Source organism: Cervus elaphus, chromosome 1 (assembly GCF_910594005.1).
Source record: "Cervus elaphus chromosome 1, mCerEla1.1, whole genome shotgun sequence".
Classification (NCBI taxonomy): domain Eukaryota; kingdom Metazoa; phylum Chordata; class Mammalia; order Artiodactyla; family Cervidae; genus Cervus; species Cervus elaphus.
In genome coordinates this window covers 67637442-67653183 of record NC_057815.1, presented here as the reverse complement: position 1 = coordinate 67653183, position 15742 = coordinate 67637442, and the positions used below count along the sequence as shown (strand labels likewise).

General features: G+C 41.6%; 1 protein-coding gene across 1 annotated transcript; it reads left to right on the top strand.

The window, feature by feature from the left end:
- Positions 1-10909: 10909 nt before the first annotated feature.
- On the top strand, positions 10910-12869 carry LIPT2 (lipoyl(octanoyl) transferase 2). Its single transcript, XM_043907016.1, has 2 exons — positions 10910-11381; positions 11912-12869. The coding sequence occupies exons 1-2, from the start codon at positions 10934-10936 to the stop codon at positions 12139-12141; spliced, it is 678 nt and encodes a 225-aa protein (XP_043762951.1). The 5' UTR covers positions 10910-10933; the 3' UTR covers positions 12142-12869.
- The last annotated feature ends 2873 nt before the right edge of the window (positions 12870-15742 follow it).

Genomic DNA, 15742 nt, shown 5'->3' with positions numbered 1-15742 from the left:
TGTTTAAACATTTTTTTTTACCTTATTAATATTCATTTAGAGGAACTTTTCAGTAGCAACTGAAATTGTCAACAAAATTCTTGGAACAATATTTTAGATTAAAAAATACACATTGTGAGTTTTATGTATTATGGTCAAATATTATGGGAATGCATAATAAGTTACATCAGTTTAGTTCATTTCAGTCACTCAGTCATGTCTGACTCCTTGCGACCCCATGGACTGCAGCACACCAGGCCTCCCTGTCCATCACCAACTCCCGGACTTTACTCAAACTCGGGTCCATTGAGTCGGTGATCCCATCCAACCATCTCATCCTCTGTCGTCCCCTTCTCCTCCCACTTCAATCTTTCCTAGCATCAGGGTCTTTACAAATGAGGCAGCTGTCCACATCAGGTGGTCAAAGTATTGGAGTTTCAGCTTCAGCATCAGTCCTTCCAATGAATATTCAGGACTGATTTCTTTTAGGATGGACTGGTTCGATCTCCTTGCAGTCCAAGGGACTCTCAAGAGTCTTCTCCAACACAACACTTCAAAAGTATCAATTCTTCAGCACTCTGCTTTCTTTATAGTCCAACTCTCATCCATACATGACTACTAGAAAAACCATAGCTTTGACTAGATGGACCTTTGTTGGCAAAGCAATGTCTGCTTTTTAATATACTCTCTAGTTTGGTCATACCTTTCCTTCCAAGGAGTAAGCGTATTTTAATTTCATGGTAGCAGTCACCATCTGCAGTGATTTTGGAGCCCAAGAAAATAAAGTCTCTCACTGTTTCCATTGTTTCCCCATCTATTTGCCATAAAGTGATGGGACTGGATTCCCTGATCTTAGTTTTCTGAATGTTGAGCTTTAAGCAACCTTTTCACTCTCCTCTTTCACTTTCATCAAGAGGCTCTTTAGTTCTTCCTCACTTTCTGCCATAAGCGTGGTGTCATCTGCATATCTGAGGTTATTGATATTTCTCCCTGCAATCTTGATTCCAGCTTGTGCTTCATCTAGCCCAGCATTTCACATGATGTATTCTGCATATAAGTTATATAAGCAAGGTGACAATATACAGCCTTGACTAGTCCTTTCCCAATTTGAAACCAGTCTGTTGTTCCATGTCCATTTCTAACTGTTGCTTCCTGACCTGCTTACAAATTTCTAGGGAGGCAGGTCAGGTGGTCTGGTATTCCCTTCTCTTGAAGAATTTTCCACAGTTTATTGCAATCCACACAGTCAAAGGGGCTGGCATAGTCAATAAAACAGAGATAGATGTTTTTCTAGAACTCTTGCTTTTTCGATGATCCATCAGATGTTGGCAATTTGATCTCTGGTTCCTCTGTCTTTTCTAAATACAGCTTGAACATCTGGAAGTTCACGGTTCACGTACTGTTGAAGTCTGGCTTGGAGAATTTTGAGCATTACTTTATTAGCATGTGAGATGAGTGCAATTGTGTGGTAGTTTGAGCATTCTTAGGCATTGCCTTTCTTTGGGATTGGAATGAAAACTGACCTTTTCGAGTCCTGTGACCACTGCTGAGTTTTCCAAGTTTTCTGGCATATTGAGTGCAGCATTTTCACAGCATCATCTTTTAGGATTTGAAATAGCTCAGCTGGAATTCCATCACCTCCACTAGCTTTGCTCGTAGTGATGCTTCCTTAGGCTCACTTGGCTTCACATTATGGGATGTCTGGCTCTAGGTGAGTGATCATGCCATCGTGGTTATCTGGGTCATGAAGATCTTTTTTGTATAATTCTTCTGTATATTCTTGCCACCTCTTCTTAATACCTTCTGCTTCTGTTAGATCCATACCATTTCTGTCCTTTATTGTGCCCATCTTTGCATGAAATGTTCCCTTGGTATCTCTAATTTTATTGAAGAGATATCTAGTCTTTCCCATTCTATTGTTTTCCTCTATTTCTTTGCACTCATCACAGAGGAAAGCTTTCTTATCTCTCCTTGCTTTTCTTTGAAACTCTGCATTCAAATGTGTTTATCTTTCCTTTTCTCCTTTTCCTTTCCTTTTCTTCTTTTCACAGCTATTTGTAAGGCTTCCTCAGACAGCCATTTTGCTTTTTTGCATTTCTTTTTTGGGGGATGGTCTTGACTGCTGTTTCCTGTACAATGTCACGAACCTCTGTCCATAGTTCATCAGGCACTCTATCAGATCTAATCCCTTAAATCTATTTCTCACTTCCACTGTATAGTCATTAAGGGATTTGATTTAGGTCATACCTGAATGGTCTAGTGGTTTTCCCCACTTTCTTCAGTTTAAGTCTGAATTTGGCAATAAGGAGTTCATGATCTGAGCCACGGTCAGCTCCTGGTCTTGTTTTTGCTGGCTGTATAGAACTTCTCCATCCTTGGCTGCAAAGAATATAATCAATCTGATATCGGTATTGACCATCTGGTGATGTCCATGTGTAGAGTTGTCTCGTGTGTTGTTGGAAGAGGGTGTTGGCTATGACCAGTAGGTTCTCTTGGCAAAACTCTTATTAGCCTTTGCCCTGCTTCATTCTGTACGCCAAGGCCAAATTTGCCTGTTACTCCAGGTATTTCTTGACTTCCTACTTTTTCATTCCAGTCCCCTATAATGAAAAGGGCCATGCTCAGTAAATCTTTAATCCAATTTTCTGTTGATGGGCGGGGTTGTGTTCCCTTCCTATTGTTTGGCCTGAGGCCAAATTACAGTAAGGGTAATGAAGATAATCCTGACCTCCTTCAAAAGGACTTGTGCTTTTGCACTGTTGTATTCAGTGCCCCTGATCCTGCAGCAGGCCCGTGTTGACCCAAGCCTCTGCTGGAGATTCCTAGACACTGAAGGACAGAAACGGTATGGACCTAACAGAAGCAGAAGATATTAAGAAAAGGTGGCAAGAATGCACAGAAGAACTATACAAAAACGATCTTAATGACCCAGATAACCACGATGGTGTGATCACTCACCTAGAGCCAGACATCCTGGAGTGTGAAGTCAAGTGGGCCTTAGGAAGTATCACTACGAACAAAGCTAGTGGAGGTGATGGAATTCCAGCTGAGTTATTTTAAATCCTCAACAATGATGCTGTTAAATTGCTGCACTCAATATGCCAGCAAAATTGGAAAACTCAGGAGTAGCCACAGGACTGGAAAAGGTCAGTTTTCATTTCATTTGCAAAGAAAGGCAATGCCAAAGAATGTTCAAACTACTGCACATTTGCATTCATCTCACACACTAGCAAAGTAATGCTCAAAATTCTCCAAGCCAGGCTTCAACAGTACGTGAACCATGAACTTCCAGATGTTCAAGCTGTATTTAGAAAAGACAGAGGAACAAGAGATCAAATTGCCAGCATCCGTTGGATCATCAAAAAAGCAAGAGAGTTCCAGAAAAAATCTACTTCTGCTTTATTGACTACACCAATGCTTTTGACTCTGTGGATCATGATAAATGTGGAAAATTCTTCAAGAGATGGGAGTACCAGACCACCTGACCTGCCTCTTGAGAAATCCGTATGCAGGTCAAGAAGCACCAGTTAGAACTGGACATGTACAATGGCCTGGTTCCAAATTGGGAAAGGAGTACATCAAAGTTGTATATTGTCACTCTGCTTATTTAACTTCTATGCAGAGGGCATCATGCAAAATGGTGGGCTGGATGAAGCCTAAACTGGAGTCAAGATTGTTGGGAGAAATGTCAGTAGCCTCAGACATGCAGGTGACACCACCCTAATGGCAGAAAGCGAAGAGAAACTAAAGAACCTCTTGCTGAAGTGAAAGAGGAGAGTGAAAACATTGGCTTAAAACTCAACATTCAGAAAACTAAGATCAAGGCATCTGGTCCCATCACTCATGGCAAATAGATGGGGAAACAATGGAAATAGTGGCAGACTTCATTTTCCTGGGCTCCAAAATCACTGCAGATGTTGACTGCAGACATGAAATTAAAAGACGCTTGCTCCTTGGAAGAAAAGCTATGACCAACCTAGACAGTATATTAAAAAGCAGAGACATTACTTTGCCAACAAATGTCCATCTACTCAAAGCTATGGTTTTTCCAACAGTCATGTATGGATGTGAGAGTTGAACCAAAAAGAAGGCTGTGTGCCAAAGAATTGATGCTTTTGAAGTGTGGTATTGGAGAAGATTCTTGAGAGTCCCTTGGACTGCAAGGAGATTCAACCAGTCCATCCTAAGGGAAATCAGTTCTGAATATTCATTGGAAGGAGTGATGCTGAAGCTGAAACTCCAATACTTTGGCCACTTGATTGGAAGAATGACTCATCGGAAAGGACCCTGATGCTGGGAAAGACTGAAGGCAGGAGAAGGGGATGACAGAGGATGAGATGGTTGGATGGCATCACCGACTTGATGGACATGAGTTTGAGCAAACTATGTGAGTTTGAGATGGACAGGGAATCCTGGCATGCTGCAGTCCATGGGGGTCTCAAAGAGTTGGACACAAATGAGCGACTAAACTAAACTGAGACCCAATGTTTCCCTTTATGGTCAAGATCACTGGTAAAGGTCACTGTTAAAGGACATACAGCTAGTTATTCATTCATTTAATGAGCCGTTCATTCATTCTACAAATATTGACAGCCTAAGAACTTACTTGACACCAGGTACTAGGCTAGGTGGGATCCAGTGATCAAACTATACATTACCTACCACAAAGGAGCTCATGTTCTCAAATCAACAGTGATAGACACAGGACATGAACTCAGATCCCCAACTTCCCACCCTACCTCCTTCCAATTCATACCAGGACCTTTCTCAGGCTAAAGCACTGAGTTCATCTTTTATAGGAACCAGGTCATTTGAGTTACTTTCCCCATCGCATATTTATTTATTGACTACAGCTACTCTGGGACAGAGCCTTAAGTAATCCAACCTCTGATAACCTGGAGCTATCTAAATGTTATGTTTGCTTTTAAACAACAGCACTGCCATTGATGACTCACAATGACTTTTGTAATCTGTTCTGAAACCTACCATTGTATATGTCTGTCCATACTATCTGGTCTCTCTTAATTTCTTGGCCCAGAGCCTGATTTTAGTTGTTATTCCCTGTCCCAGCTCCAATTCTCACTTCCTCCTTCCCAACCTCTGTGGACTAGTCCCATACACAAAAATTAATTGTAGATTAGGTCCATATAGTCAAAGTTATGGTTTTTCCAGTAGTCATGTACGGTTGTGAGAGTTGGACCATAAAGAAGACTGAGCAACAAAGAACTGATGCTTTTGAATTGTGGTGCTGGACTATTGAGAGTCCCTTGGATTGCCAGGTGATCAAACCAGTCAATCCTAAAGGAATCAACCCTGAATATTCTTTGGAAAGGCCAATGCTAAAGCTGAAGGTTCAGCATTTTGACTACCTAATGCAAAGAGCCGATTCATTGGAAAAGACCCTGGTGCTGGGAAAGATTGAAGGCAGCAGGAGGAGGTGGCAGAGGATGAGATGGTTAGATAGCATCACTGACTCAATGGACATGAATTTGAGCAAACTCCAGGAGATAGTGGAGGACAGAAGAGCCTGGCATGCTGCAGTCCATGGAATCTCAAAGACTTGGACACGACCTAGTGACTGAAAAGCAACAAATCAGCTACATAAGGATTAGCTGATAGTTAATGTTTAAGTGCCTGTACTCCCTTAGCTTCACAAATTGCATATGGAATCTGGCCACACAGTTCTTGAGGGGCTACTTTCTTGCCTAGGAGTGGGGCTGGAACCAAGAGAGATCACATCACCCTGGGTTCCCTCTGTTGGTTAGTGGCCCCATCATCCTTGGACATCTTGCCCATTTTAACTGCTGAGCAGTATTTCATTGTATGAATATATCACACTGTATCAGTTCTCTTACAGGTAGACACCTGGGCTGTTCCCAATTTGGGAATATTTTTAAATAAAGTTGCCATGGACTTTGCTGTACAAATCTTTTTGTGGTATAAATGTTTTCATTTATCATGGGTAAATTCTTAGGAATAAAACTGGGTCATGGAATAGGTGTATATTTAATTTCACAAAAAATGCCAGACCTTTATCACAAGTGTTTATGCCATTTTACACTATCACAAGCAACATGTGAGAGTTCTGGTTACAACCTTGCCAACACTTGCTGTCTTTAGTCTTCTTAATTTTAGCCATTCTGGTGATGGCATAACAACTTTTCATTGTGGTTTTAATTTACATTTCCCTGATGACTAATGATGCTGAGCACAGAAAGACAAGAAAAAGAAAACATACAAATAATAAACAGAACAAACAAAAATAAAATAAAGGGTCAGACTTAAGCCTTAATATGTCAGTAATCATGTGCTGTGTGCTCAGTCATGTCCAACTCTTTGTGATCCTATAGACTGTAGCCCACCAGGCTCCTCTGCCCATGGGATTTTTCAGGCAAGAATACTGGAGTGGGTTGCCATGCCCTCCTCCAGGGGATCTTCCTGATCCAGGGATTGAACCTGGGTCTCCTGTGTTGACAGGCAGTCTTTTCCACCAAGCCACCTGGGAAGCTCAATAATTACCTTAACCTAAATGACCTAAATAGAGCAATTAAAAGACAGAGATTGGCTTAATGGGAAAAAAAAGCATAACCCAACTATATGCTGTCTATAACAAACTCACTTTACTATTTTAAAATATTTATTTGGCTGCACTGAGCCTTAGTTGCAGCACACAATATCTTTGATCTTTGTTGTAGCCTGTAGGATCTTTAGTTGTGGCATGCAAACCCTTAGTTGTGGTATGTGAGATCTAATTCCTTGACCAGAGATTGAACCCAGTCCCCCTGCAATGAGAGACAGAGTCTTAGCCACTGGCCCACTAGGGGAGTCCCTAAACTCACTTTAAATAAAACAATAAAGGCAGATTAAAAGTAAAAGGATGGAAAGATAAATCATGCAAAATTAAAGGAAAGTGGGAGTGGCTAGAGGGATACTATATAAAGTAAACTTCAGAGCAAAAATATTATCAGAACCAATTACATTATGAAGTGATAAAAAGGGTCAATTCGTCAAAAATATATAGAAATTATAAATGGATATGCAAGAAACAACAGAGCTGAAAAGCATGAAGCAAAAACTGATTAAACTTAAGGAAGAAATAGGTAAGTCCACAATTAGGTAAGTTGGAGACTAAAGTACCTTTTTCTGAACACTTGACAGAAAAACTAAACAGAAAATCAGCAAGGATATAGAAGAATGCACCAGCACCACTGACTAACAGATTCTAAATAACATTTATAGACCACTGCACCCAACAACAGCAGAATACACATCCTTTTAAATTGCCCACAGAACATATACCAAGACAGACCGCATGCTGGGCCTTACAAATTTTTTTTTTAAGAACTGGGATCATACAGTGTGTGTTCTCCATCCACAATGAATCAAATTAGAAATCAGAAAGATAACAGGAATACAACATACTTCAAAGTAATCCATGGGTTGAAGAAATCTCAGGGAAATTTTTTAAAAATATCTTGAACTGAATGAAAGCGAACATAGATCATATCCAACTTTGTAGGACACAGCTAAAGTCACACCGAGAGGGAAAAGTTTAGCACTAAATTTAGCACTGAATTCATACAGTAAAAAAGAGGAAAATAATCTCAAATCAATTATTTAAGCTCCCACTGAGAACACACAAGAAAAGAACCAAATAAAGCAAGCAGAAGGAAGGAAATAATAAAGATAAGAGCAGAAATAAATGAAATTGAAAACATAAAAACAATAGAAACAATAAAACAAAGAGCTGATTCTTTGGAAAAAGTAATAAAATTAACAACATCCTAGCAAGACTCACAAATCAGAAAGAAGATACACTATAGACCATGTAAACATAAAAAGGATCACTAAGTGAATACCACAAACAACTCTACACACAAATTTGACAACTTAGATAAAAGAGACTAATTCCTTGAAAAACACAAACTACTGCAACTCACCCAATATGAAATAGATAATTTGAATAGCTCTATAGCTATTGAGATAATTGAAGTTGTAGTTTTAAAACTCCCCCAAAGAAATTTCCAGATGGTTTCACAGAGAATTCTACCACACATTAAAGAAGAATGAACTACAACCCAGATTACTGTACCCAGCAAGGATCTCATTCAGATATGAAGAATTCAAAAGCTTCACAGACAAGCAAAAGCTGAGAGAATTCAGCACCACCAAACTAGCTCTTCAACAAATGCTAAAGGATCTTCTCTAGACAGGAAACACAGAAAGGTTGTATAAAACAAGAACCCAAAACAACAAAGTAAATGGCAACGGGACCGTACCTATCAATAATTACCTTAAATGTAAATGGGTTGAATGCCCCCAACCAAAAGACAAAGACTGGCTGAATGGATAAAAAAAACAAGACCCCTATATATGCTGTCTACAAGAGACCCACCTCAAAACAAGGGACACATACAGACTGAAAGTGAAGGGCTGGGAAAAAATATTTCACGCAAACGGAGAACAAAAGAAAGCAGGAGTCGCAATACTCATATCAGATAAAATATACTTTCAAATAAAGGATGTGAAAAAAAAAAAAGGCTGTGAAAAGAGACAAAGGACACTACATAATGATCAAAGGATCAATCCAAGAAGAAGATATAACAATTATAAATATATATGCACCCAACATAGAAGCACAACAATATGTAAGGCAAATGCTAACGTGTATGAAAGGGGAAATTAACAATAACACAATAATAGTGGGAGACTTTAATACCCCACTCACACCTATGGATAGATCAACTAAACAGAAAATTAACAAGGAAACACAAACTTTAAATGATACAATGGACCAGCTAGACCTAATTGATATCTATAGGACATTTCACCCCAAAACAATCAATTTCACCTTTTTTTCAAGTGCACACGGAACCTTCTCCAGAATAGATCACATCCTGGGCCATAAATCTAGCCTTGGTAAATTCAAAAAAATTGAAATCATTCCAGTCATCTTTTCTGACCACAGTGCAGTAAGATTAGATCTCAATTACAGGAAAAAAAAAAAAACTATTAAAAATTCAAACATATGGAGGCTAAATAACACGCTTCTGAATAACCAACAAATCATAGAAGAAATCAAAAAAGAAATCAAAATATGTATAGAAATGAATGAAAATGAAAACACAACAACCCAAAACCTATGGGACACTGTAAAAGGTTCATAGCATTACAGGCTTACATCAAGAAACAAGAAAAAAGTCAAATAAATAACCTAACTCTACACCTAAAGCAATTAGAGAAGGAAGAAATGAAGAACCCCAGGGCTAGTAGAAGGAAAGAAATCTTAAAAATTAGGGCAGAAATAAATGCAAAAGAAACTAAAGAGACCATAGCAAAAATCAACAAAGCTAAAAGCTGTTTTTTTGAAAAAATAAACAAAATTGACAAACCGTTAGCAAGACTCATTAAGAAACAAAGGGAGAAGAACCAAATCAACAAAATTAGAAATGAAAATGGAGAGATCTCAGCAGACAACACTGAAATACAAAGGATCATAAGAGACTACTACCAGCAGCTCTATGCCAATAAAATGGACAACTTGGAAGAAATGGACAAATTCTTAGAAAAGTATAACTTTCCAAAACTGAACCAGGAAGAAATAGAAGATCTTAACAGAACCATCACAAGCAAGGATATCGAAACTGTAATCAGAAATCTTCCAGCAAACAAAAGCCCAGGACCAGATGGCTTCACAGCTGAATTCTACCAAAAATTTAGAGATGAGCTAACACCTATTTTACTCAAACTCTTCCAGAAAATTGCAGAAGAAGGTAAACTTCCAAATTCATTCTATGAGGCCACCATCACCCTAATTCCAAAACCAGACAAAGATGCCACAAAAAAAGAAAACTACAGGCCAATATCACTGGTGAACATAGATGCAGAAATCCTTAACAAAATTCTAGCAAACAGAATCCAACAACATATTAAAAAAAATCATACACCATGACCAAGTGGGCTTTATCCCAGGAATGCAAGGATTCTTTAATATCTGCAAATCAATCAATGTAATACACCACATTAACAAATTGAAAGATAAAAACCATATGACTATCTCAATAGATGCAGAGAAAGCCTTTGACAAAATTCAACACCCATTTATGATTAAAACTCTCCAGAAAGCAGGAATAGAAGGAACATACCTCAACATAATAAAAGCCATATATGACAAACCCACAGCAAACATTATCCTCAATGGTGAAAAATTGAAAGCATTTCCCCTAAAATCAGGAACAAGATAAGGGTGCCCACTCTCACCACTACTATTCAACATGGTTTTGGAAGTTTTGGCCACAGCAATCAGAGCAGAAAAAGAAATAAAAGGAATCCAGATAGGAAAAGAAGAAACGAAACTCTGTTTGCAGATGACATGATCGTCTACATAGAAAACCCTAAAGACTCCACCAGAAAATTACTCGAGCTAATCAATGAAAAATTAACTTTTGAACTGTGGTGTTGGAGAAGACTCTTGAGAGTCCTCTGGACTGCAAGGCGATCCAACCAGTCCACCCTAAAGGAAATCAGTCCTAAATATTCATTGGAAGGACTGGAAGTTTCAGCTGAAGCTGAAACTCCAATACTTTGGCCACCTGATGCGAATAATTGAGTCACTGGAAAAGACCCTGATGCTGGGAAAGATTGAAGGCAGGAGAAGGGGACAACAGAGGATGAGATGGTTGGATGGGATCACGGACTCGATGGACATGAGTTTAAGCAATTTTCTGGAGTTGGTGATGGACAGAGAAGCCTGGCTCGCTGCTGTCCATGGGGTCGCAAAGGGTCGGACATGACTGAGCGACTGAATTGAACTGACCTTACTTTAGGTATCAAAACACTCTCTCAACAGCCAGTAACAAGCATTTAGGGGCGGAGGCTCCGGGTCCCCGCCCCTCCCGGCCCGCCCCTAGGCCCAGAAAGGAGGCGGGGCCCCGCAGACGCCGCGGCGGGCGAGATGCTGCAACCGGCTGTACGGCTGGTGTGGCTGGGTCAGGTGCCCTACGCCGAGTTGCTGGCGTTGCAGCAGCGCTGGCTGCGGCGGCTGCAGGCCGAGCCAGGGCCCGAGGCGGGTGCGCTTCTGCTCTGCGAGCCCGCGGGGCCCGTGTATACCACCGGGTTGCGCGGCGGCCTGACGTCCGAAGAGACGGCGCGACTGCGGGCCTTGGGTGCCGAGGTGCGCCCCCTTGGCCGGGGCGGCCTAGCCACCTTCCACGGCCCGGGCCAGCTACTGTGCCACCCGGTACTCGACTTACGACCCCTCGGCCTGCGCCTGCGCACCCACGTGGCGGCGCTGGAGGCGTGCGCCGTGCGCCTGTGCGAGCTCCAGGGCCTGCCGGGCGCCTGCGCGCGGCCCCCACCCTACACCGGCGTTTGGCTGGGCGAGCGCAAGATCTGCGCGATCGGTGAGCGCCTCGGGGCGGGGCCTGGCGGGGCCCGACCAATGGTGGTGAGGGCAGAGCCCTGGGCGGGCGGGATGTCACTGGCGCGGGCTTTGAATCGTCTGCCCACTGCTTTAAGAGTTTCTAAGGCTCTCCTCACTGATATCTTCAGAACCGGAAGGTCACGTCGGAGGTCACGTGGTTCAACACACTCATTTTTAGAAATGGAGGGACAACGAGAAGTGAGTTGCCAGGTTACTTCACAATATCTGGACAATAAGGATGAAAATTTTTTTCATACTTTTTTTTTAAACAGCGGAATCTTTGTTAAAGGACCTTTCTGTAATGTCCATAGTAAGTGCAGCCACTGTGGAGCCACAGGCGTCTCCTCTCATTTTGACCCCCTCCCCTGATCTGTGGACAACATTCTGGGTGCTCTAGAAACAGAATTGGAAAATTAGTGGTCTAGTCCAGTTTCTTCATCTCACTGAGGACCATCATGAAGCCTGGGGAGGGAGGGTGTCTATTCTAAGACCTGTTGATTTGCCTTGCAGGTGTCCGCTGTGGAAGGCACGTTACGTCCCACGGCCTGGCGCTGAACTGTTCTACGGACCTCACGTGGTTTGAGCACATTGTGCCCTGTGGGCTGGTTGGGACAGGCGTCACTTCCCTGAGTGAGGAGCTCCAGAGGCATGTCACTGTGGATGAAGTAATACCACGTTTCCTTGAGGCCTTTAAAGAGACCTACAAGTGCACGTTGACCTCAGAGGACAGCCCCAGCTGAAAGGCGTTTATATTATCTCACCCGGGAGGTCTTGCCTTGGAAAGCACCGCACCAGACTTGGAGTCACTGGAACCCAGATTCTAGAACTGGCCCTGTCATTCACACATCATGAGACTGTGGGCAGATCATGAGCTCTGGGCCCTTGGTTCCATATGTATATGGTTTATTTATATCTTCCCAACCTACCTAAGATATAGATATGAAAATATTGTGAAAAGTATACTATATGAATATAAGGCATTAGCACTACTGTCGACACCCATTTCTCAGCTCAGAAAAACTCAGGTATCATAGGGTGTCATTTCTCAAATATTTCCTCAATACTGTATTTAATTGGGGAAGTCTGGGCTCCAATTCCTTTGATTTTTGTAAGAATCATTTTTCAGGATCATCCAGGTGAAGGTGATGTAATGTGGATTTTTTTTATATTCTTAGGAGACCTGGGAGCTTTCTGCATAACAGGGAAAGGGAAAGGCTTCTTTAAAGAGTAATATGGGATTCTGTCTTCCTGGGTTGGATTCCTTAAGCCTGAAGGCTTTTTTAGTTAGGTAACCTGAGCTAGGCCAAAGGCTAGGGGAAAGAGAATAATAATTTCTGACTGTGTACAAATGCCAAAAATAGAAGGTTTTTAAAAAAATATTAGATCTCTATAAAGGTTGTATGTTAATTATCTATAACAAGTCACCCCAAAGCTTAATGACTTAAAAGAATAAACATTTATTATCTCATATACTGTGGTTTGGAAATTTGGAAGAAGCTTAGCTGAGTGGTTCTGGGTCAAGGTCTCTTCTGAGATGCAATCAAGATGTCAGCTGTCGGGGGGCTTCCCTGGTTCTTCAGTGGTTAAGACTCTGTGCTGCCAATGCAGGGGCCACAGGTTCAACCACTGGCTGGGGACCTAAGATCCCACATGCTGCATGGCTCAGCCAAAAGATTAAAAAAAAACAAACAGAAAGATGTTAGGCGGGGCAGCTCTCATCTGAAGACTTGACTAAGGCTGTGGAATCAGCTTCCAAGATGACTGACTCACATGCTTGGTTGGTACTGGTTATTAACAGGAGGTCTTAATTCCTCTTCACTCTGTGTTGTTGTTCAGTCACTCAGTAGTATCTGACTCTTTGCGACCCCGTGGACTGCAGCACACCAGGCTTCCCTGTCTATCACCAACTCCCAGAGCATGCTCAAACTCACGTCCATTGAGTCGATAATGCCATCCAACCATCTTGTCTTCTATTGTCTCCTTCTCCTGCCTTCAGTCTTTCCCAGCATCAGGGTCTTTTCCAAGGAGTCAGATCTTTGCATCAGATGGGCAAAGTATTGGAGCTTTAGTTTCAGCATCAGTCCTTCCAATAAATATTTAGAATTGATTTTCTTTAGGATTGATTGGTTTCATCTCTTTGCAATCCAAGGGATTCTCAAGATTCTCCCCCAATACCACAGTTCAAAAGCATCAATTCTTTGGCACTCAACTTTCTTCATGGTCCAGCTCTCACATCCATACATGCTACTGGGAAAACCATAGCTTTGACCAGACGGACCTTTGCTGGCAATGTCTCTGCTTTTTAATAGGCTGTTGATCATAGCTTTTCTTCCAAGGAGCAAGCGTCTTTTAATTTCATGGCTGCAGTCACCATCTGCAGTGATTTTGGAGCCCCCCAAAATAAAGTCTCTCCATGTTTCCATTGTTTCTCCATCTATTTGCCATGAAGTGATGGAACCAGATGCCATCATCTTCATTTTTTGAGTGTTGAGCTTTAAGACTCTAGTTCCTCTTCACTTTCTGCCATAAGGGGAGCTGTCATATGCATATCTGAAGTTTTTTATATTTCTCCTGGCTATCTTGATTCCATTTTGTGCTTCATCCAGCCCGGCATTTCCCATGATGTCCTCTGCATAGAAGTTAAATAAGCAGGGTAACTAACTATATGTAGCTTTGATGTACTCCTTTCCCAATTTGGAACCAGTCCGTGTTCCATGTTCTAACTGTTGCTTCTTGACCTACATGCAAGTTTCTTAGGAGGCAGGTAAGGTGATCTGGTATTCCCATCTCTTTAAGAATTTCCCACAGTTTGTGGTGATCCACACAGTCAAAGGCTTTAGCATAGTCAATGAAGCAGATGTAGATATTCTTCTGGAATTCTCTTGCTTATTCTGTGATCCAACAGATGTTGGCAATTTGATCTCTGGTTCCTCTGCCTTTTCTAAAACCAGCTTGAATATCTGGAAGTTCACAGTTCACATACTCGTGAAGCCTGGCTTGGAGAATTTTGAGCATTACTTTGCTAGTGTGTGAGATGAGTGCAATTGTGCGGTAGTTTGAACATTCTTTGGCATTGCCTCTCTTTGGGATTGGAATGAAAATTGACCTTTTCCAGTCGTATGGCCACTGCTGAGTTTTCCAAATTTGCTGGCGTATTGAGTGAAGCACTTTAACAGCATAATCTTTTAGGATTTGAAATGGCTCAACTGGAATTCCATCACCTCCACTAGCTTTGTTCATAGTGATGCTTCCTAAGGCCCACTTGACTTTGCACTCCAAGATGTCTGGCTGTAGGTGAGTGATCACACCATCGTCATTAACTGGGTCATTAAGATCTCTTTTGTATAGTTTTTCTGTGTATTTTTACCACCTCTTCTTAATATCTTCTGCTTCTGTTAGGTCCATACCATTTCTGTCCCTTATTGTGCCCATCTTTGCATGAAATGTTCCCTTGGTATCTAATTTTATTGAAGAAATCTCTAGTCTTTCCCATTCTATTGTTTTCCTCTATTTGTTTACATTGATCCTGAGGAAGGCTTTCTTATCTCTCCTTGATAATCTTTGAAACTCTGCATTTAGATGGGTATATCTTTCCTTTTCTCCTTTGCCTTTTTCTTCTCTTCTTTTCTCAGCTATTTCTAAGCCCCCATCAGACAACCATTTTGCCTTTTTGCATTTCTTTTTCTTGGGGATGGTTTCACTTTTTAGGGCTGCTTGGATATTCTTATGGCATGGCAACTGGCTTTCCTCAGAGCAACAGATGCCAGAAAGAGACAAGGTATAAGCCACAATGTCTTTTATGACCCAGCATTGGAAGTCACACAGTCATTTCTGCAGTCTCCTAATATGTGAGCGCTGTTTATTCAGTATGGAAGGGACTACACAAAGGTGATAGGAGGTGTAGATCATTAAGAGCCATCTTGGAGACTGGCTACCACAGGCAGTTAGGGTAGAAGGAGCCTTGAATAAGAAGTCAGGCAACCTCAGTTCTAGTCCTGGCTCTGTCAAACAGTAACCAACGACATTCAAGATGGCAGTTGCTTCCTGAGGGACTGCAGGGAACAGAGCTCCCTGCTGTTGATTGATGTGAACACTAAAGTGTTCGTTTGTGCCACAACTAGTGAAGCCCTCACCCTTTAGAGCCCGTACTCCACAACAAGAGAAGCCAGCACCATGAGAAGCCTGCTCGCTGCAACTAGAGAAAGCCCTTGCACAGCAATGAAGACCCAGAGCAATCATAAATAAATGAATAAATAGTTAAGATGGTGAATTTAAAAAATCCAAGAGTGGAGCTGCATCTGGCTCCTGAGCAAAACCAGAACTTGTCGTCCTTAGGAGCCC

Bases quoted from the DNA above. Each gene is read 5' to 3' on its own strand.
- LIPT2 (XM_043907016.1), top strand. From the start codon at position 10,934: ATGCTGCAACCGGCTGTACGGCTGGTGTGGCTGGGTCAGGTGCCCTAC. The intron at 11,382-11,911 runs GTGAGCGCCTCG...TTTGCCTTGCAG, and splicing joins GCGCAAGATCTGCGCGATCG to GTGTCCGCTGTGGAAGGCAC.